The sequence below is a fragment of the Manihot esculenta genome, chromosome 18 (assembly GCF_001659605.2).
Source record: "Manihot esculenta cultivar AM560-2 chromosome 18, M.esculenta_v8, whole genome shotgun sequence".
NCBI lineage: Eukaryota > Viridiplantae > Streptophyta > Magnoliopsida > Malpighiales > Euphorbiaceae > Manihot > Manihot esculenta.
Window position 1 is genome coordinate 11,982,408 of NC_035178.2, and position 23,246 is coordinate 12,005,653.

Consider the following 23,246-nt stretch of genomic DNA (forward strand, 5'->3'; position numbering starts at 1 on the left):
AGAGCTTACAAGGTTTAGTTTATATATATGGTTTTAATAAATTTTAGTTTATAAATTATATAAATAACTTTATTTTAATAATTTTAGGGTTCATCATCCAATATTTTAATTGAATTATCAAATCAATTTGATATAATTTGATTTTTTTAATTTTATTTTGATAATTCATATTACATAAAACTAATTTTTTTTATCTATTAGGTTTATTTAATAAAAAATAAAACGATTCAAATTGATTTTTATAACTTTTTTATAATCCATTATTGTTTCAGTCTTGAATTTACATACACATATAAATAAATATACTCCATAGGTCGCACTCTTTTCTCTTATAGTTTTTTTATTTCGGGTTAGACCCTTCATCCATACTACCATCCGTATAACGATTCGGTAAGCGGACCGCTATCGGTGCTAGGATTCAAATCGACTTAAGGTAGTTAGAGTCTATAGCAAGCCTACTATACATCCTGCACGATATAACAAAAATCTAAACATTTCATGAACTAAGACTCGATCTGTGCATGTATCAAAACTGAAAATATAAAACTCATACTAGAGCACTCATCAAATGCTCCAGTATAGTAAACATCACATGCCTCAAGTTTAGTTCAAACATAAACTCATACTTAAAACTTTTATATAAGAATCATGTAAACAGGGATTACAAGGACAAAAATTAAGGTAAATCACAATTCTAAAACCATAAAGCAATACATGTCCACATCTATATTATTATAATGGACTATACTAGCAACTCAACCGACTTCCTCGAACTAACTCTGATTCTGCAAACCTGGGGTTAGGGAAAATGGATAAGCTATAAAAGTCCAGTGAATAGAACATAAAATCAATTTAAAAAATATATGATCGTATGAAATGCGTCACAATATAAACAATTCACATCAAGATGGATTTGTCACCAGTAACTTTCTACAAATTCTAATAGTGCTAGGCCCATGACGGGTATTCTTTAGAACTTCCTCTTAAACATATCATAACATATCCATAATGCCAGGGATGTAGAATATACAACCTTGGTCTTTCCCTTACATAGTGCTAGGAGCGTAGAATGGGCAGTCCTGGTCTTTTCATATCCGTCATAACATATAATACTCGAGGGCTAGTGGGTCATTCAATATCCATCCACAATAATAGTAAATTATGCAATGTATCATATACGTGATTTCTAATGCAAATAACCTAATACATATACATAGCATTCGTGATGCATAAACATGCTTAAAAATTTGATTTCTTTAAAATAATAAATCAGTTCAATTCTATTCACTTCTGGCTGACGCTCGCCTAAAACTAAAGCAGCTATCTCACTGCAGGCCTCTACGGTCTCCCAAGTCCAATCATACACAGATGGACTCAAATAAGGGACCAAACATTGAACAAAATCATATCAGATCAATTTAATTTAAATTATTTTCCCTCCAAATTTAGTTTAATTTTTCAAATACTTAAATTGTAATTTTTGATTTATTCAATTTTATTATCGAACCGAACGCTCCATTCACATAGATCCAACATGTCGATGCACAAATCTTTATTCACTCAATTACATTTTGCAATTGATTTTATTTGTTTGAAAAAAATTTTAATTATGAGTCTATGTATAATTTATTATTAAATTTAGATGAGATTGTTGCAATGCTTTGTTAGGGGTTTGTTGTTGCTAAAAAAAAATTGATGGTCAGACTTGATCTAGCCATATCAACAAAAGTTTTATTATTTGAAATTAAACTATTAGATACTAATTAAAATTATGATCTATTACTTATATCAACTTATAAAATCATTAATAATTAAATACAAATTATACCAAAACTAAAATAATTTATCATCTTTATTAAGATAATTATGAAAATTTAAAATACTATCAATTAAATTTAGAATGAGATTATTTGTCAATTTATAAAAATTTATAATTAATAATATTTAGAGTACGATTAATAATTATTGTCCATTTTTTTTAAGATTATACTAATATATAAATCGATTATTATAACTCTATTTAATTTAATTTTATTTTTAAAAAATTTTTAAAATATTATCTTATATTTAATAAAATTTATTTTTTTTCTTGTAGTTAAAATTTTATATATTTAAAATGAGCATAACTAGAAAATTAATTAAAAAAATTATTTTTTTAATATGTATAAAAAAGTAAAATAAATAAAAATTATAAGAATAAGAGTAATATTTTTATTTAAAAATTAACTTGAATTATTTTCGGAGGAAATAAATCTATAATTTACCCATTTCTCAATTGTATTTGGAGACTATAGTGTAAATATTATTTGTTAATTATTTATATACCTCCCTCGCTCATCAATCACTACTGCAAATTAAGCGACACACTCTAAAGACAGCCGCCAAATAGATGATTACAAAACCCCCAGCAAGAATTCGCCTCAGCTAATCTCTCTCTCTCTCTCTCACACACACACACACACTCTCTCTCATGGCGTTTGCTGCTTCGATCTCTACCACATCGCACATTCTCTCTTCAGGCGCATTGCCTCACAAGAAGAAGATCTCTTCCTCTCGATGCTCTGCTTTATCTCTTCTCTCGCGTTCTTCTCTTTTCAGGTATTTCTTATTTTGGTATTTTGGATTCTGTTGTTTTTCTTTTCTGTTTGGTTCCTCAGAAAATGGAGGATTCTTATCGATATTAGAAATGCATGTAATTTTGAACTGTGATTTTTTAAGTAGATAAGTACAAATGGATGCTTACTTCAGCTTAGATTTTGTACACATGTATCATTTGTTATAGATTTTGTTTATACGACGGAAAAATGGGCTAATGGAGGTACACTTTTTGTCCAAATTTTTTGCTTTAGCATCTTTTCATATATATAGCTTTTCTAAATATTGGAAAATATAGATGGGGATTTCAATGTAATGAGGTGTTGCTAATAAATAGAGGCAGAAAACTATGAATTGAAAATCCAAAACGGTCGTAAGAAAAAATTTTTAAAGGTCTTCTGAATGTTGCTTCTTAGAAATGAAAGAGAAAAAGAGGAAATGAAAGAAGAAAATGGAGTTGAACTGGCTACAAGTAAGGTAATCATTCATTGGTTTTTCTTACATATTTCTTTTATAATTAATGGGTTTTAATGCATTTATAACTGAAAGTAATTCAAAGACACGTTTAAACTCATTAATGGTCGGTCTAACTAAAACGGATGAAGATATTGGGCTACTTTTTATTTATTTATTTATATTCTTGGTTGGGTATTGTTTGCATCATTGTTGAGAATCAAGATCCTAGGAGTGTAGATCAATAAACAGGCAAGTCTCCACGCTAAACTCCCCATCACCAAAATGGCCCAAATCATTGTGATTTGGTTTGCCAAAACTTATATGACTTTAATAATTCTCATGCACTTCTGACGTTGGAACTCCCATCTTCGATATTCCAAAAATCATTACTTCGGTTGAAATGAACTGCAAATATGAATGCTTTTATATTATTTTTTTTGGGAATTGGAATGAGAGAAAAACAACAGAAAGAAATGGAAGAGGGAGAGGGAGAGAGAGAGAAAAATACTCTAAAGTGAAAAGGGTAGGAATAAGAACAATATAGTGAGAGAGAGAGAGAGAGGGAGGGAAAGAGATTGGAGTAGCAGTGGATGGTGGTGAGAGGAATTTTTGGTTGTGGAGGGGGTCAGGAAACAATGGAAGAAGAAATTAGGGATAGGTTTAGTTATCAAGGAAATAGAGCATTGAAGAAAGGAGAAGAATAAGGAGTGAAGTCAAGTGTGGGTCCCGTATGAGTAGTTTTTGTAGCAAAAAATAGAAATGGTTTGCAACTTTCCAGTGACCCAGTTGTAATAAATTGGGTCTTTAGTTGGTTTTTGGGATGATATTTTTTGGTTGGTCACTACGGAACAAAGTAAATAGTTGGGTGAGCTTGGGTGATATTAGCTTGAAGATATTAGGTTGCATGGGATATTGTTGTATCGAAATGCATATTTTTAGGATTACTGATTGTCAAAAATTCGTTATTTATTGGCTATAACAATAACACTAGATTAATTTCCCTTTAAATAATGGTCATTATATTGTGTTATTTAAAATGAGCCGAGTATGACCTATCTAGAAAGTGTATTTTCATTTGCAGTCAAGCTTATTTATTTATATTGCTCGTTGTCAGAAAATTTTTTCCCCCTCATTGTAATTAGTTCCCTGTCAAGCTTAGTTATTCATATTGGGATCCACCCACTTCCTGTGCTGTACTTTATCATTTATGAAGGTGTTTGAATGTTTTCTTATGGAGTTAGTATAGGGTGACATATTCCTTTTTCCTGATCTCTTTTTAAGTTACGACAATTGCATTAATGACATAAGTGCAGGATTTGGAAAACTCTAAAATAGGTTTTTGAAATGTCCTCTTAAGTTAGAAGCTTAATTCTTTTCTATTGTTGTGAAAAAGTGCTGAAGAGTTTGTAGAGCCATTGTTTCAGGACTGGTCTGGTTTCCCAATGGGGAAGAAGGGACTCAGCATGTGGCCGTGTCTCTTCTTCAGTTAAAGGTACATTTCCTGCTCTGTTCACTAGTTCAGTTTAAATTCATGTAGACAAGGTAGTAACTGATAACTACAATAAAACTTTTACATGTATGAGTTTTCTCCTTTGTCTTTAGCTGTTTTACTGGATGAATCCAAGGAAAAGGTTCGCCTTTCCAAAGGCGATATGTGGTCAATCCATAAGTTTGGTGGTACTTGTGTGGGAAGTTCTGAGAGAATCAAGAATGTAGCAGAGATAATTATTAATGATGGCTCAGAGGGGAAGTTGGTGGTTGTCTCAGCAATGTCAAAGGTGACAGATATGATGTATGACCTCATATACAAGGCACAATCAAGAGATGATTCCTATATTGCTGCTGCTGATGCTGTTTTTGAAAAGCATAGATTAACAGCAATGGATCTTCTCGGTGGGGATGATCTTGCTAGTTTCTTGTCTCGGTTACATCATGATGTTAATAACCTTAAAGCTATGCTTCGTGCAATTTATATAGGTATAAAACATCTGCCTCTGTTTGCCTTTCTCTGTGTGTACTCAATAATTGGGTGGATGGTTGAATGTGCATACTTGTATAGGCAAGCATATGTGCTTATGCATAAGCAGGGATGCAACATAATCATCTTGTTTTATTTTTAATTTTTCTAAGGATATGATTGTATGAGCTGCAATTCACTGAGGTCATAGGTGATCATATCTCCTCATTTGCCATGCACCTTAATTGCACATTGTTGGCTATTCTTCTAACTATGCATTTTTTTTCTGAATTTTTTTTTGTCAAGGATTATGAAATAAGCAAGAAGATCTGCTTTCTTTATTCATTAACTCATTCAGTAATGCAGTTGGAGAGGAACTAATAGTACTGCATATTCTTTATGCACTTTGTACATGTGTATGCTGTGTGTACATGTGTATGCTGTGGCTGTATTTGTGTTAACATAAGGTGCTGGACTGTTTTCCTTCACTTTTGGATTTCTACTGCCTCTCACAACTCACTTTGCTAATCTATTGCAGCTGGTCATGCAACAGAATCATTTTCCGATTTTGTTGTAGGACATGGAGAGTTATGGTCTGCTCAAATGTTATCATATGTTGTCCGAAAGGTCCAATTCTTGTTTGCTTTTAAAATACAGACTACTTGTCAATTGTAGTTTGTGCTGGTTATCTGATTGCTATTTAATTGTTTTCTCATGCAGAGTGGGCTGGATTGCAAGTGGATGGATACAAGAGAAGTGCTTATTGTAAATCCTACCAGCGCTGATCAAGTTGATCCTGATTTTGTGCAATCTGAAAAAAGACTTCAAGAATGGTTCTCCAGAAATCCATGTAAGACAATAGTGGCAACTGGTTTCATTGCCAGTACACCTCAGAATATTCCCACAACTTTGAAGCGGGATGGAAGTGACTTCTCTGCAGCTATAATGGCTGCTCTGTTGAGAGCTCGACAAGTCACCATTTGGACTGATGTTGATGGGGTCTTTAGTGCAGATCCAAGAAAAGGTTTGTGCTAGGTCTTATGGAAGTGCTTTCTGTACAAGGGATCTCTTTTGCATTTACTGTCCTGCTTTATTTATAAAATTTTTTAATCCCTTTTTTAATTTTTTTTCCTGCAGTTAGTGATGCTGTGATACTAAGGACGTTATCTTATCAGGAGGCCTGGGAAATGGTAAACTTGATTGCTACACTCATGCCTGTCAAAGTTGTTTCTAACGGCCACCTGCATGTTTCTAAAATTAAATTCATGTGTTCATGCAGTCATATTTTGGAGCAAATGTTTTACATCCACGCACTATTATTCCTGTTATGAGATATGATATTCCAATCATGATAAGGAATATTTTCAACCTCTCTTCACCTGGAACAATGATTTGCCGACCTACTGAAGATGAGAATGAAGACGGCCAGAAGTTGGGTTCCCCTGTCAAAGGTTTTGCAACAATAGACAACATAGCACTTGTGAATGTTGAGGGGTGAGCCATTCATGGTATTTTGTATGCATGTATTTGCTGTAGTTACATCTTTTACTTTCTTCATTTTTGTTATTACTCTCTTTTCTGCAGAACTGGAATGGCTGGTGTCCCTGGTACTGCTAGTGCCATTTTTGGTGCTGTGAAAGATGTAGGAGCTAATGTAATTATGATATCCCAGGTATTTCTATTCTATCCTCTAAGTTCAGTTTGATGGTTTTCTTAGTTGATATGAATGCTCAATTTAATTATATTTAATTTAATGAAGGCAAGTAGCGAGCATTCTGTGTGCTTTGCTGTGCCGGAGAAGGAAGTAAAAGCTGTTGCTGATGCTTTGCAGTCTAGATTTCGTCAAGCTTTGGATGCTGGGCGCCTTTCCCAGGTTTTCTTTAGTATTTAATTTCACTTTTGAAATTAAATATTGAATATTAATACAAGATCTTTAAGATTTTAAGTTCTACTGTCACTTGTTTTAGTCCTTGGTTTTGCTAGTGGTGAATGAATGTATTTTTGTTCCTAGGAAAAGTGTATTGTTCAGAGAGGAATCATGGAAGAAAAGAAATCATGTTCCTTCTGTACTTTTTCTTCCTTTTTCTTCTTCCAGATACAACATTTTTCCTTTTGAGACAGTTTCAAATATGAACTGGTTATGTGCTTGGTCCCTGATTCATCATTATATGCCATATTCCTTGCTCGTTCCTTACATAGAATACAGGTTTTATAGCTCTCGTTCTGGTTTTACATAAGTATATATATGGGAACATATGAAATTGTGATCTTTTTAGAAGCTAAGGTATTTTAATATTATTTGCTGTATTAATTTCCTTAAAATTACATTGTGCTTCAGGTTGCCATTATTCCAAATTGTAGCATTTTGGCAACAGTGGGCCAGAAAATGGCAAGTACTCCTGGGGTCAGTGCTACTCTATTCAATGCCCTAGCTAAGGTAAGAGAGGGTTATATTTCTCTATTCAAGTAACAGTTGTATAATTTTTATAAATCCTCCTACTCTGTGTGTTATTTCTTCTTGTGTCCATCACTATTACTGTGATTCAAGTTTGAATGTGTTATTGCAATGCAGGCTAATATAAATGTCCGTGCCATAGCTCAAGGTTGCTCTGAGCATAATATTACAGTGGTAATCAAGCGTGAAGATTGCATAAGGGCCTTAGGAGCTGTTCACTCAAGGTTTTACCACTCCCAAACCACAATAGCAATGGGGATTATTGGACCTGGTCTGATTGGTGGCACATTGCTTGACCAGCTCAAGGATCAGGTGCGGTATTAGTTGTTATATCTTCTATTAGTTCACTTACCTGTTGACAATTATGTGGTATGTGAAAATTATATATTTTATAGCAGTCAGTTTATGTGAAGATGATTAAAATTTTTTATTATTGGTAAATGCAATGTTAGGTTACACTGCTAATAATTCTGTGTTTAAATAAGATTATGGTGCTCACTCCATAATTGAAGCTAGTACTAGTAGTACACTTCTTTTTGCTACTTACAAGGAGCAGGTTCTGATGACTCTAAAAGTTTCCTAAATGAATTGTGCTGTGAAACATGACTGACACAATTTTAAACACTTGGTAGAAGAAAAGAAACATGTGTACCAAGAGATGGCAACATTAAGGAGGTATTCAATCAAGATTATTGCTTTGGAGACAAAGGAGAATTGTTTTATTTATTTATTTTTCTAAATTAGTGGGTTGCTTAGTCCTATTATTAGATGCAGGTTGGAATTGAATCCCTTGTTCTTTCTAATTAATTACTTTGGATATAATGGTTGCAATGCCTCCAATTCGGAACCATTATCGGCACGAGGATTCATAATTCAGATAGACTTAAAGTTGTTAGAACCCATAGCAAGCTTCTTATAAATTCTGTGCACTTGATAAATCCCATCATGATTTCAAACATACATGTAACATTTTCATGAATTTAACTCAACATGTGTTTAAAACATATTTATAAAACATAAACATGTATTAGAAACCCTCATCAAATGCTTTAGTACAGTAATCATTACATACCATATAGTTCAATAAACATACATAGAGACTAAAACTTATATAGAAGAGATCATAAACAAATGGAAACAAATGGGATAAAGCACTAATACTCTGGGCATAGCACGATTCAAAACCATTAATAATTTTACATTATCTATTACCACAACTATAACATAGAAGCCTGGGCTTAGGGGAAAGAGGTAAGTTATGACAGTCTAGTGAATAGAAACATGACATGAAAGCAGTTTAGAATAAACTAATAGGGTCCGGTCCATAGCGGGTACTCCTCAGGACTTCCTCTCGAATATAAATATCTCTATAGTGCTAAGAGTATAGAATGTGCTTTGATATGGACTTCTAGTTCCACATCTGTCGTACCATAGTCATATCATATCATGAGAGCTAGTGATTCATGCAATATTCATCTAACATCAACAGATAGAAAATGCAACACATCAAATTTGTGATTATAATGCAGGCAACCTATGATATTTCATGGCATTTGTGATGCATGAAGATGCTTAAAATAATTGATTTAGCTTTAAATAAAGTTAAGTTAGTTTAGTTGTACTCACCTCTTATAGATGCAAGTCTCGCTTTCTAGCAGTTAGGTAACTGCTGGCCTATGTGGTTTTACAAGTCATATCCTACACAAATAGACTCAAATGAGGAATCAAATATGAACTTTTAAACTCTTAAAACTACTCTAAAAATTCTCTAAAAGCTCATAAGAAAATACAGAGAAAAAGGACTGAAACGAGTTGAATTTCAGTAGCAGGTTCGACAGCGTAAAGTCCTTGTACAAACCCAAAACTTGTCTAGCAGCTCTTGTGGATGCCAAAATTTGTAGCTTTGAACTGTAGGTTCGGAGGCTGAACCTAGTGATAGTCTGAGATCCTGTGAGGTAAGGAGATGTGGACACTTAGGCAAGGACTTGATTCACGGGAAAATTAATGGATCTGAATGCCTGGTTGAGGGTTAATAGAGTTGAACTTTGGTTCGTGGATATTGAGGTTTGGATCCATGAGGCTAAAAAACTATCCCTTAAGGTGGTTGGTCTAGGGGTATTTATACTCTAATCGGATCGGGATATTCTGGCTGATGTCCTATTAGATTGGATGGTGACATGCCGTGGTAGATGTGTTAAGCGGCTCATTAATAGTGGGCAGTCGGCTAATAAATGCTAAGCCGTTTGGCCCATATCCTGTCTATTACACGCGTCTTGTCTGTCAGTCCTAACGCACGTGCAATTATGACCCTAGAGACCCTGCAAGCTTAGAAGAGGTCGGCTTGTTGACTCCGGGCTTCGAAGAGGTCAGCTTGTTGACTCCGGGCTTCGAAGAGGTCAACTTGTTGACTCTGGGCTTCGAAGAGGTCGGCTTGTTGACTCCAGGCTTCGAAGAGGTCGGCTTGTTAACTCCAGGCTTCGAAGAGGTCAGCCTGCTTGTTCCGAGAGTTAGCAAGGTCGACCTGCTTGTTCCGGGCATTAGTGGTCTACAGGTCAGGCCCTCCATTACCTGGTTAGACCAGTGGGCATGGTACGAGGGATCCTTCTGTATCTCGTGTACACGCGTCACGATCTCAATGGGCCCTAGTATTTTTATGTTATTAGATGCCCTGTCGCTTCTCCAAGGGTTATTTATGACGGTTAGAGGGGTGAATCGTGTGCAGCACTTTATTGCCTAGTGTGAGCCCATTACTTTTCTTCAACTTACGATGAATTGCCACAAGTACACAACACATGCGCTCGACATCCTAGGTATGTCTTGATGGCTTTTGTCGTTTTGGTTCACTGGAATGCGGCACTTTAAATGCTCATCAATGTCTGATTTTAAGTATAAATATCGGGCTTTGCCTTTACTTTTCCACTTTCACTGCTTTTATTGCATTTGCTCACTATTCTTAGAGTCATCCTCGTTTCTTCCTTCTTCTTTCAAGTTTTTCAAGTTACTCCTGTGCCATATTCTCAGGTTAAGAAGATTGTTTCTAGGGTTATCCCCACCTCTCTTTCGGGAAGCTTTCCCTCGACTCTTCTTTTTTGTGGAGATCCATTATGTTTGGGCTCCAAATTCCAATAAACGGATTGTCATGTTCTCTTTCCCCCCTCCTCTTGATCTAGTGGATGCCCAGTCCGAGAGGAGGCTCGTCTTCTACTTGAAGCAGATTGTCTATGGCCTTTTCTTTCCCTTTTCTGGGTTTTCTCATTCTGTTTTTAGGTTTTTCCAGGTTACACCTCGGATGTTGACCCCAAATTCTATCCTATTCAAGAGTGCCTTCAAGACAGTGTGCTGGGGTTGGGGTTTTGCTCTTTCCTTAGGTCTGTTCCATGCCTTCAAGGTTTTGAAGGCCAACAATAGCTTCTTGAGTTTCTATTGCAGGAATGGTCTGGCCATTTTCACCGGCCATAAGGACTTCATTAAGCATTAGGTGGAGAATTTCGCTATAGTCGGAGCTAGGGAGAGCTTCGATTGGGGATTAGAGTTAGGATGGAGAATTATTGATATCTTCTGTAACTCCTTTCCTTTTCTCTCCGATTGGGAGCGGTTGTACTTTGCTTGGATCTCCTCCCTACCTTTGAAATATGATATTTTCAAATGTTTGGATATCCGCTTGGGGGAGGGTTGTTATTCTATTGGTATTGACCATTCTTTTCGTTGTTGCTCTTTTGTGGGCTTTGTTATATTTTGTTTTATGTGTTTTTGGAGCTTTTTTTGCAATTTCTATAATTCCCATGGAGAAAATCTCGACTTCCCATAACTTTTCCTCAATCGAGATGCTGTTGAAACTTTTAAGACTCGGAAAACTATGGATGTGGTGACAGAGATGCTGGGAATGGAGCCCGTTTAAGCTCAAGACGTGCCTCCCTCATCTTCCACTGGGATCAGCATGGAGCTGGCCTTAGTTAGTCCTGACTAGACTGAGGTCGTGCCTGTAGTGGTTGAGGGTGCTCTTGCTCTCGGGAGTAGCTTGGAAGCTGCTATAGTGAGGGGGATGGTCAGTCCTGACCAGTCTTCTCCTTCTGAGGAGGTCGGTGAAGGCTTAAAGCGGAAGAATTTCCGTTTGCCTTAGGAGACGACCACTGCTGCTGCATGGACGACAGGAAAGAAAAGGAGGTTGGTAAAGGAATTTGAGCCGGTACCCTCTCATAAGGGGACTTCATCTTCCTCGCTTCGGAGAAAGCCTTCCTCGGACAAAGCGAGTAGGGAAAAGGCAAGGAGGGCGAGTCTCGAGAGGCCAGTGGTAGTCTTCTGACCGCCTTGATTTCCAATGAGTTAAGACTGTATTTCCAACCGTGCCCCAACTCCATTCCTACTTCCATTGCTGAGCTGCTGAGCAATCATGTTTTCAGGCCATCCCTGAATCTAACTAATCCTTGGATGGTGAGTATAATTTATAGAGTAATTGAGTCCACCGAGCAGTCAGCTTCGTTTACTGCTCGGACAGAGGACCTTTTTGGGGCCTCTAAAAGATAAGTTTTTCTTGCAAGTTTTCTTATTCTTTCTCTTGCTTTTGGATTTTCTAGTTGTTTTTACTTGTGTGCTTGCTTGTGTATTATCTGGTTGTTTTCTGACTTGTCTACTTGCTTTTGTAGCTTTTGGATGTTCTATTGGAGTTGAAAAATAAAAGAGCCAGTTCTTGGGTGGTTGCCCTTTAAGATATTAAGAAGGCTAAGGAAGAGGAGACTGCCCGAGTAACTGTTGCGCTAAAGAGCTAATATTAGAGGGAGATGAATCGGTTGGAGGGGCTTTTTCGAGATAACCAGGCCCAGGGTGAGAAAATTGCTCTCTTAGAGGTGTAGCTGGCATAAGAGAGGTCTGCCGCAGAAGCCAGATTTGCTCAAGAGAAGGCTTCTGCAGATCAGAGAGAGAAGAGCTTTTTTGTCCGGTCTGCCCAGCTTGAGGTGGAGGTGTAGAGATTGTCTAGAGAGTTGGGGGAGGCCAAATTGGAGCTGAGCAAGGCTCGAGGAGATTTGAGTGCTTCTGAGGCTGTGAGGAGGCAGCTTGAGAGCGAGGTCCACGATCTTACTGTATGATGCAAAGGCTAGGAGAAGAAGATCGTGGATGCTTGAGAGAATGTTGAGTTGGTCGTTTGGAGCTAGGTTAACAAATACCTCAAGTCCGACGAATTCAAAGGCAAAGTTTTTGAACAGTTCACTCGCTTTTATGCGACGAGTTTCAATGATGGCCTTCGAAAGGCTTGGGAGTCTCTTGCTGTCCCATTCAGCACTCTCCGTGCTGTAGAGTATGACTTTGATGGTGATGAAGTACAATATGGCCCCAACGAGACAGCTTGTTTAGCAGCCGAGTTTAGTCCACCTGAGTTTGAGGCTGTAAATGCCCATGGGGATCCTCCTTTGGAAGGTGATATTATAGCAGATCTGACTGTCGTGATTGCCGATGTTCCGAAGAGAGGTGTAAAAGAATGAGAAATTCAAGAAGAGAGGTGGATCCTTACCTTTGCCTGAAATGGAGAAAACTCTCTCCATTTTTGGGTTGGGGGGCTTTTATGTTGATACAAGCACATTCGGCGGTCAAATCTAAAGGTAAGGTTCGATGACTGAACATTAAAGGATTTTGAAATTTCTACACTAAAATTTCATTTATGAAAAATCCATTTTATCCTTTTTTAAGATTCCTAGTCCTGAGATTCCGTATTTCAACTGAGATTCCATCGAAAATTTAAAATTTCGACACTGGAATTTAGGCGGGTGTTGCAATGGCTGTGGAGGTACATGTTAGAGAGCAATAATCTTTTTGAGGTGGTAATTAGGGCTAAATATTGTTCAAATCACTTTGAGAATATGAATATGAAGGGGGTAGCTTATGTGACGGCGACATGGAAATTTGTTAGAAATGAGTAGAAAAAGTTTCTTTGTTTGTTTCTGGCATGATCATTAGTGTGGTTTCCTTAAATATTTGTGCCTTGACCAAACTTGATGGAACCAATTATCTTGTTTGGTCAAAATTTTATTTGTTGTTTATCAAGGCTAGAGGACTGTAGGGCTATACCACTGGTAATAAGAAGCAATCGAATGAGAGTGGTCTAGATTTTCCTGGGACTCGGATAATTGTCTTGTTATAATATGGTTGCTTAACTCTATGCAACCTCATATCTCTAAGTCCTATTTGTTAATTGATACTGCTACAAAAATATGAAAGGTTTTGTCTTTAACTTATTCCAATGTTGGGAATGATGCTCAAATTTATGATATTCGGAATAAAATCCATGGTACTAAGCAAGGAGAAATGACTATCTCCCAATTTTATTCTGAGTTATGTGGTTTATGGCAGGAACTTGATTACTATCAGGACTTCCAGGCAGACTACTGGAGATGTAGTCAAATTTCGAAGAATGATTGAAAAGGAGCGGGTCTATGATTTTCTTGCCGGGTTGAATAACGAATATGATCCAATTTGGGTTTATAGGAAAAAATAATTTTCCTTCTCTAGAAGAGGCTCACGCCCATGTTCAACAAGAGAAAGTCATCGACATGCTATGCTCTATACTGCACCAGTTGAAAAGGCTGGGTTGGCTACTAGTTTGAGTACACCACAGCCTCCTAATTTTGAGAAAGATCACCTACATTATGACTATTGTAGAAAACTTAGGCATACCAAGGAGACTTGTTAGAAGTTATATGGTTGTCCCACTAGAGGCTGTTGGGCGAAATGAGGTACTACCAGAACTCAAGCTAATTTAGCAGAAATTGTGGAGGAACCCTTTAAGGAGATAACAACGACTGAGTTCCTTTTCTATAATGAAATTCAGAGTCTCAAGCGTCTCCTGTCTCATATTGACACCTCTTCATCTTCTGGTGCCATATCTAACTTTGTAAAGTCAGGTAATGCTTCCTCTCTTAATACTGTTCCATGGATTATTGATTCTGGTGCGAATAGATACAAGACAGGCTCTTCTAAAGACTTTCTCAATTATTTTCCTTATCTAACTAAAGATAGTGTCAGAATTGCTGATGGCTCTTTTACTCCCATATCTGGAATATCCCATATTTGGAATAGGTTTTGTTATTTGCGCACCAATATTAAATTATCATCTGTCCTTCATGTTTTTTGTTTTTCTATCAACCTTTTATCTGTCAGTGCTATCACCAATACACTTAATTGTAAAATTGAATTCTTTCCCGATCATTGTGTTATTTAGGATTTTTTCACAGGAAAGAGGATTGGCAATGGTAGGCTGCATAATGGTTTATACATGTTGGAAGGTGATCAGGTTCTCCGATATCTCAAGCTTGTTTTGCAAAAAATAAAGATGTTAATAAGGAAATAATATAGTGGCAGAGGCAGTTAGCGCATCTATCATTTTTTGTCTTAGAAAAACTTTATTCTAGTTTGTTTGTTAGAACTCAGTTTAGTTCTTTATTTTATGATGCTTATGAGTATGCTAAGCACACTAGAAACTCCTATCCTTTGAGTCATAATAAAAGCCAAATTTCTTTTGTGACTATTCGTTCTGATGTTTGGAAGCCTACTCAAACTGTCTCCTTATCTGGTAATCGATGGTTTGTCACCTTTATTGATTGTTGCACTTGAATGACTTGGGTCTATTTAATTAGAGCTAAAAGTGATGTCTTTTCTTATTTTCAATCCTTTTCATAAGATGATTTGTACTCAATTTGATACTAAGGTGAAAATTTTGAGAACTGACAATGGAAGAGAATACATAGATAGTAGTTTTTCTGCTTATTTGGAGAATAATGGGATAGTACATCAGACCAGTTGTCCTTATACTAGTGCTCAAAATGGCGTTGCTGAAAGGAAAAAAAAAAGCATATATTGGAGGTAGCTCAATCTTTTGTGTTCACCATGAATCTACTCAAAGCATATTGGAGAGATGCAGTCCTTATATCTGCTTATATTAACAATAGAATGTCTTTCAAAGCCCTCGACTTTATGAATCCTTTGGAGGTTCTACAAGGGAAGAATTCATATATTTTTCCACAAAAAATATTTGGCTGTGTTTGCTTTGTCCATACTAGGTCGGCGAGAAAGTTGGACCCCAAGGCCTTTAAATGTGTTTTTGTTGGGTATTCTCCAACACATAAATGATATAGGTATTATCACCCTCCATCTAGGAAATACTTTATTAGTATGGATGTTATCTTCCGAGAAATTGAACCTACTTTAGTTTCACCCACTCACCTTTTTAGGGAGAGAATAATGAGCAAGAAGAGGTGATTTCGAATTCTGTGATTTTGAATGATATGGTCTAGCTAGAGAGTTCGAGTTCTAGTACACATAGAAAGATGTCCAATCAGGGAGGGAGAATTGGACGTTTGGACAAGTCAGATTTCAGGAGGTATTCGAGGAGAGACAAGGCAGAAAAAGCCATTGTGCAGTCTACTCAGAGTTAAGAATTTTCTTCTAGTGAGTTACCCACAACTCTTGAATGCTCCAATGACTTAGATAAACCTATTGCACAAAGAAAAAGGATCAGATCTTGTACTAAACACTCTATTTTTAACTTTGTTTCTTATGAATTCTTGTCTCCCTCCTATAGAGCCTTCCTTTGCCTTATCTATTTCCTCTATATCTATTCCACAGGATTGAAAGGAAGCTCTTGCAGATCCTAAATGGAAGGGAGCAATAATTAAAAAGATAAAAGTATTGGCTAAAAATGAGACCTAGGAGCTTGTCACTCTCCAAGCTGGGAAGAAACTTTTTGGCTATAAGTGAATATTCACAATGGATTATCAAGAGACATTTGTCCCAGCTGCAAAAATAAACTCAATCAGAGTCCTATTATCTTGTGCAGCCAACTTGGACTGGGACTTATAGCAGTTTGATGTGAAGAATGCTTTTCTCTATGGAAATTTAGAGGAAAAAGTATTCCTCCTAGGTTATCTGATAAGAAGACACAAGAAAAGGTGTGCAGGTTAAAAAAAGGTTTTGTAGGGGCTAAAACAATCTCCCAGAGCTTGGTTTGACATGTTTAGGAGCGCCATGATGTCTTCTGGTTACCAAAAGAGCAATGCATTTATAAAACATCACAAGGGTAAGATCACCCTTCTTATTGTGTATATTGATGATATAGTGGTGACAGATGATGACAAAGAAAAAATGACTTAACTAAAAGGGTTGTTAACTCAAGAATTTGAAATCAAAGATCTAGGAAAACTACAATATTTCCTAGGTATTGAGATGGCTAGATCAGAAAAAGAAATCTTCATCTCCCAAAGAAAGTACATTATGGATCTTTTGGAAGAAACTGGTATGTTGGGGTGTAAACCAGTAGAATCTCCCATTGAAAGTAATCACAAGATGCAAACAGGAACTGATGAGTCTGTGGATATTGGAAGATACTAGAGATTGGTAGGGAGGTTGATTTATCTCTCACACACTCGACCGGATATAATCTATGCTGTTAGCTTAGTTAGCCGATTCATGCATGACCCTCACAAGACTCATAGGCAGGATGTACTTCCGATTCATGCATGACCCTCACAAGACTCATAGGTAGGATGTACTTCGCACCATGAAATACTTGAAGTCTGCCCCAGGGAAAGGGCTTCTTTACTCCAAATATGGTCACCTCCAAGCTGAAGTTTTTACAGATACATGATGTACTTCGCACCTTGAAATACCTAAAGTCGCCAGGGAAAGGGCGTCTTTATTCCAAATGTGGTCACCTTCAAGTTGAAACTTTTACAGATGCAGTTGGGTATAATCTCTTGATGACAGGAGATCCACCTCTTGCTACTACACTGTTGTGGGAGGGAATCTTGTCACTTGGAATAGTAAGAAATAAAGTGTTGTTGCTCGATCAAGTGCTTAAGCAGAATACAGAGCAATGGCTCAAAGTGTATAAATTTTTATGGTTGCAGAAGTAATTGGAGGAGTTAAGGTTGTCCGAGAGAGACAAGATAACTTTGTATTGTAACAACAAAGCTACCATTAGTATAGCACAAAATCCAGTCCAACATGACCAAACGAAGTATATTGAGATTGATCGGCACTTCATTAAAGAAAAATTAACAGACAGTGTTTTGAGCTTAGTTCATGTGACTTCTACTGGGCAACTTGTGGAAGTGTTTACTAAAAGGCTCAATAATAAGATCTGCCATAATTTGATTTGTAAGTTGGGCATGTGCGACATCTTTGCACCAACTTGAGAGTGTTGACTTATTTGCTGATTCTATTAAAATCCTTAATTATCTCTGTAATTATTATTTGATTATTTGTTTCCTGTTTAGTTATAATTTTTGTGTATAAATAGCTGTATAAACCAATTGTAAAAATTAAGAATGAAATATAAGAATACTCTAAAATTTTTCAAAATTCTTCATTAAGTAATGGCTGTTACGCAATGAGGATATTACCTTTTGGGACATTACTTATTACAATTTTTTGCTGCCATTTATGTAAAGGGGGTATTGGTACCCCCAAAGACCAGTAAAAATTAGCCATATGTAATGTGGTGACCATTGTTTAAAACGATGGTAGAAAGATAAAGATAGTTTTCTTATGGTTTTGGTATTTACAAGATGGGTGAATGCAAAAAAGGTGGATAGTCTTGAATGGAGTAAATCTAGAAGGGGTCAGTTTCAGATGAACCAGTATTTAGTTATTGCAGATTGGATAAGGAACCAGTTTTTGATAGATGTACTCAAGGCGAAAGGTTTTGATAAGTTGCAAGTAACTTAAAAACCAATTAAAGAAATGCGTCAACCTTATCTTACAAGTAATTTCCACCAACCGTTGGACAACTTAGTAATTTTATTTCAGTCACACAACTTTAAATTGTTAAAATAAAATCCATCAACTTTATATTTATATCAGAAAAAGTCTCTCATGCCTGCAATAATAGGTTTCTAGGTTAAAAGTATCCAAATTACACATTTGGCCTTCCTCTCTCGAAAAGAATATAGATACTATTTTGCCCCTTTTTTTCCTCTTTCTTATGTTTTATGATTAAATTAATTATTTATTAATAAAATTAATTTATTAGAAGATTTATTATTTATTGTTATTATTATTAATTGAATTTAGTTCCTTTTTTTTTAAAAAAAAGAAGAGTGAAAAAATCATTTAATATCTTATTATTTTCATTTTATATAATTAGCATTTTGATAAAATATCATATAATAGTAAAAAATATTACTATAAAATTTAAAATTTATTATTATTATTTTTCCGGTTACAAATTGTAATATGTAATTATGTTCTACTAAATTAATTAAAATGAATTAATTTTATTAATAAATCACTAATGATTGATCTAATCGTAAGAAGTATGAAAGAGAAAAGGGCCAAAGGGAGGCCAAATATTAACTTTTTTTCTTTTTTTGAGAGGGGCAAAATGTGTAACTTGTGTCCTTTTAACCTGTAAACTTGCTATGGTAGGTAAAAGAGGGATCTTTTCTGAAACAAATATGAAGTTGAATGATTTTATCCTAATAAATTAAAATTGAGTGACTAAAATGAAATTACTAAAGTTGAGGGATTGTTTTGTGCAAAGTATCCCTTCTCTAACAGATTTTTGACATGGGAAGTCATGCTAAAACTCTTCAAATGCGAAGATATGAACTGAAATGTTTTCTGATAGGCACTTTGCCTTCAAATTTGACAATGTTTGTCGAATTTTAAGTAACTTTTAAATGCTATAATTCAATATAAACAACTTTGACTTCTTTTGCAGGCAGCAGTCCTTAAGGAAGAGTTTAACATTGATTTACGTGTCATGGGAATCACTGGCTCAAGAAGAATGCTTTTGAGTGAAGTGTAAGCCTTTAAGCTCTATGCTTCCATATACCTGTATGATATTGTGAATGGGATAATTTCACTGGGACATGACTGCTTTGCTTTTTGTTGAGCATGAACTTGTTGAAGATTGATTTAAAATTAGCACATGGTTAAAGTTAGTTTGATTTAATCTTTGTTAGTTATTTTCTGTTCAGATTTTTTAGGGTCTATTTTTTTGTCTGTTTTTGAGTCTAACAACGTTCAGTAGTGGCAATATTTTCTCATTTCTATTTTATTAGTTTCTTTGTAATGCCTATTTAAAAGGCACTGAGTCATTATTATAGTGTACTGAAGTGAATAGCAGATCGGACTGTTAGATATATTGCAATCTCTAAATAAAGTCATCAGTTCCAAAATTCAGTTTGCTAGTTTCAGTTAGCTATATTTTTTTAGTTATTTGGTATGTTATCTAATTTCAGTATTGTTCAAATTTAGATAACTAATTTTATCCTCGATCGTCAATCCCCTTTCTCTAATAAAAGTGGTATCAGAGCTTGGTTCATTCAAAACATTGGGCGTTAACTCATGGCATTAAACGGTAACGCTGTGAGTATTTCTCAACCGGCAATTCACATTCTCAAAGGTGAAAACTTTTGAGTATTAAGATGAAAACTCTGTTTAAGTCTCAAGATTTGTGAGATTTGGTTGAGAAAGAGTATCTTGACCCAGATGAAGAGACCAAGTTGAAGAAAAATAAGAAGGATTCCAAAGCATTATTCTTCATTCAGCAAGTTGTGCACGAGTCAGTTTTTTTCAAAAATTGCAGCATCACCTACTGCTAAAAATGCTTGGGCGACTTTGCAGACGGTGTACCAAGGCACTTCTAAGGTAATCACGATTAAACTTCAATCATTTTGTTATGATTTTGAAACCTTGCAAATGAAGAATGGAGAGACAGTGCAAGATTTTCTCTTAAGAGTAGCTGCAATTGTTAATCAAATGAGGTCTTATAGAGAGTAAATCTCATATCAAACTATTGTTGCAAAGGTGTTAAGGAGTTTAACCCCAAAGCTTGATCATGTTGTAGCACCCATTGAAGAGTCTAAAGATTTGGCCACATACTCATTTGATGAATTGATGGGATCCTTACTGTAGAAATATAATATTTGTTTGTTGTTTCACAATAGAGATTACAACCTAGTTATACATGAGAGACTATATCTAAACAGGAAGGAAAATCAAGCCTGTGATTATACAATCCCTAAGATTAAGCAACTGACCCATCTATCAATATTTACTTTCTATATTAATATTTTTACTTTCTATAACTTATAACACTCCCCCTCAAATTGGATCATAAATGTTAATCACGCCCAACTTGTTACATATATAATCAACTCGAGTCCCATTTAGAGCTTTAGTGAAAATATCTCATAATTATTCTCCAGTTCGGATATGTCCTGTTGATATTATCTTTTGTTGGACCTTTTCATGAACAAAATGACAATCAATCTCGATGTGTTTAGTCCTCTCGTGAAATACTGGATTGGAGGCAATGTGGATAGCTGCTTGATTATCACACCACAACTTAGCAGGCACCGAATTTGTGAACCCAACTTCTTCCAACAGTTAACGTACCCACAAGATTTCACAAACGGCTTGTGCCATGGCTCGATATTCAGATTCAGCACTAGAACGGGAGACCACATTTTGCTTCTTACTTTTCCATGAGACCAAGTTACCTCCCACAAAAACGCAATACCCAGTAGTTGACCTCCTATCAACTTTCGAGCCTGCCCAATCAGCATCAGAAAAGCATTCAATATTTGAGTGCCCATGGTTACCATAGAATAGGCCTCGCCCTGGGACCCCTTTAAGGTAACAAAGAATCTGTCCCAGAGCATCTCACTAGGCAACAGTAGGAGAAGCCATAAACTGACTTACCACACTCACTGAATATGCAATATCAGAACGAGTCACCGTCAAATAATTCAGCTTGCCAACTAACCTTTTATACCTTCCAGGATCTGCAAATGGCTCACTGTCTTCTGTGGTAAGTTGAAGGTTAGGGGTCATTGGGGCACTACAAGGCTTAGCACCCAATTTTCCTGTTTTTGCCAACAAATCAAGAATATATTTTCTTTGAGATAAGAAGATGCCTTTCTTACACCGCATAACTTCAATTCCCAAGAAATATATGAAACTGTGCTTTAAGAAATTCTTTTAGGGATGTGATGCCAGTAATGTCACTTCCTGTAATAACGATATCATCCACATATACTACAAGCAGAATTACTCCATTATCAGAATTTCTAGAAAACACTGAGTGATCACACTTACTTATCTTCATTCCAAACTGTTGGACCACCTCACTAAACCTGCCAAACCATGCCCGAGGACTCTGTTTCAAGCCATAAAGGGATTTTCGAAGTCTACAAACATTGGCTAAAAATGAAACCTGGGAGCTTGTCACTCTCCTACCTGGAAAGAAACTCGTTGGCTGTAAATGGGTGTTCATAGTAAAACACAAAATTGATGGCACAATTGAACGATTTAAGGTCAGATTGGTTGCTGAAGGATTCACCCAAACCTATGAAGTGGATTACCAAGAGACATTTGCCCCAATTGCAAAAATAAACTCAATCAGAGTTCTGTTATCTTGCGCAGCCAACTTGGACTGGGACTTGCAACAGTTTGATGTGAAGAATGCTTTCCTCCATGGAGATTTAGAGGAAGAAGTGTTCATGGAAATTCCTCCTGGGTTCGCTGATGAGACGACACAAGAAAACGTGTGCAGGTTAAAAAAGGCTTTGTATGGACTGAAATAATCTCACAGAGCTTGATTTGACAAGTTTAGCATAGTCATGGTATCCTTTGGTTACTAACAAAGCAATGCTGATCATACTCTGTTTATTAAATATCACAAGGTTGATCACCCTTCTTATTGTGTATATTGATGATATAGTGGTGACAGGTGATGACAAAGAGGAAATGGCTAAACTAAAGAGGTTGTTGGCTCGGGAATTTGAAATCAAAGATCTAGAAAAACTGCAATATTTTCTAGGTATTGAGGTGGCTAGATCAGAAAAAGGAATTTTAATCTCCCAAAGAAAGTACATTCTGGATCTTTTGGAAAAAATTGGTATGATGAAGTGTAAACCAGTAGAATCTCCCATTGAAAGTAATCACAAGCTGGAAGCAGGAATCGGTGAGTCCGTAGATATTGGAAGATACCAGAGATTGGTAGGAAGGTTGATTTATCTCTCACACACTCAACCGGATATAGCCTATGCTGTTAGCTTAGTCAGCCAATTCATGCATGACCCTCGCGAGACTCATATGCAGGTTGTACTTCGCATCTTGAGATACCTAAAGTCTGCGGCAGGGAAAGGGCTTCTTTACTCCAAACATGGTCACCTCCGAGTTGAAGTTTTTACAGATGCAGATTGGGTAGGATCTCTCGATGACAGGAGATCCACCTCTGGCTACTGCACAGTTGTGGGAGGGAACCTTATCACCTGGAGGAGCAAAAAACAAAGTGTTGTTGCTCGGTCAAGTGCTGAAGCATAATACAGAGCAATGGCCCAAGGTGTGTATGAACTCTTATGGTTGCAAAAGTTATTGAGGGAGTTGAGGTTGCCCGAGAGAGACAAGATAACTTTGTATTGTGATAATAAAGCTGCTATAAGTATAGCATAAAATCCAATCCAACATGACTGGACAAAACACATTGAAATTGATCAGCATTTCATTAAAGAAAAATTAACAAACGGTGTCTTGAGCCTAGTTCATGTGACTTCTATTGGGCAACTTGCGGATGTGTTTACTAAAGGGCTCAACAATAAGATCTGCCATAATTTGATTTGCAAGTTGGCATGTGCGACATCTTTGCACCAACTTGAGGGGGAGTGTTGACTTATTTGCTGATCCTAACTGATTCTAGGGTTATGATTTGATTTGATTAGGATCCTTAATTATCTCTGTAATTATTATTTGATTATTTGCTTCCTGTTTAGATATAATTCTTTGTGT

General features: G+C 36.2%; 1 protein-coding gene across 1 annotated transcript in view; it reads left to right on the top strand.

Moving 5' to 3' along the window:
- Positions 1 to 2,336: 2,336 nt before the first annotated feature.
- LOC110606744 (bifunctional aspartokinase/homoserine dehydrogenase 1, chloroplastic) overlaps positions 2,337 to 23,246 on the top strand; it is a 31,390-nt gene continuing 10,480 nt past the window's right edge. Inside the window, exons 1-12 of the mRNA XM_021745717.2 lie at positions 2,337 to 2,598; positions 4,476 to 4,543; positions 4,654 to 5,028; positions 5,547 to 5,635; positions 5,729 to 6,032; positions 6,146 to 6,198; positions 6,288 to 6,502; positions 6,593 to 6,680; positions 6,768 to 6,881; positions 7,347 to 7,445; positions 7,581 to 7,775; positions 19,171 to 19,253. Of these exons, the coding sequence (XP_021601409.1) occupies positions 2,471 to 2,598; positions 4,476 to 4,543; positions 4,654 to 5,028; positions 5,547 to 5,635; positions 5,729 to 6,032; positions 6,146 to 6,198; positions 6,288 to 6,502; positions 6,593 to 6,680; positions 6,768 to 6,881; positions 7,347 to 7,445; positions 7,581 to 7,775; positions 19,171 to 19,253 (1,811 nt within the window). The 5' untranslated portion in view covers positions 2,337 to 2,470. The remainder of the gene's footprint in view (positions 2,599 to 4,475; positions 4,544 to 4,653; positions 5,029 to 5,546; positions 5,636 to 5,728; positions 6,033 to 6,145; positions 6,199 to 6,287; positions 6,503 to 6,592; positions 6,681 to 6,767; positions 6,882 to 7,346; positions 7,446 to 7,580; positions 7,776 to 19,170; positions 19,254 to 23,246) is intronic.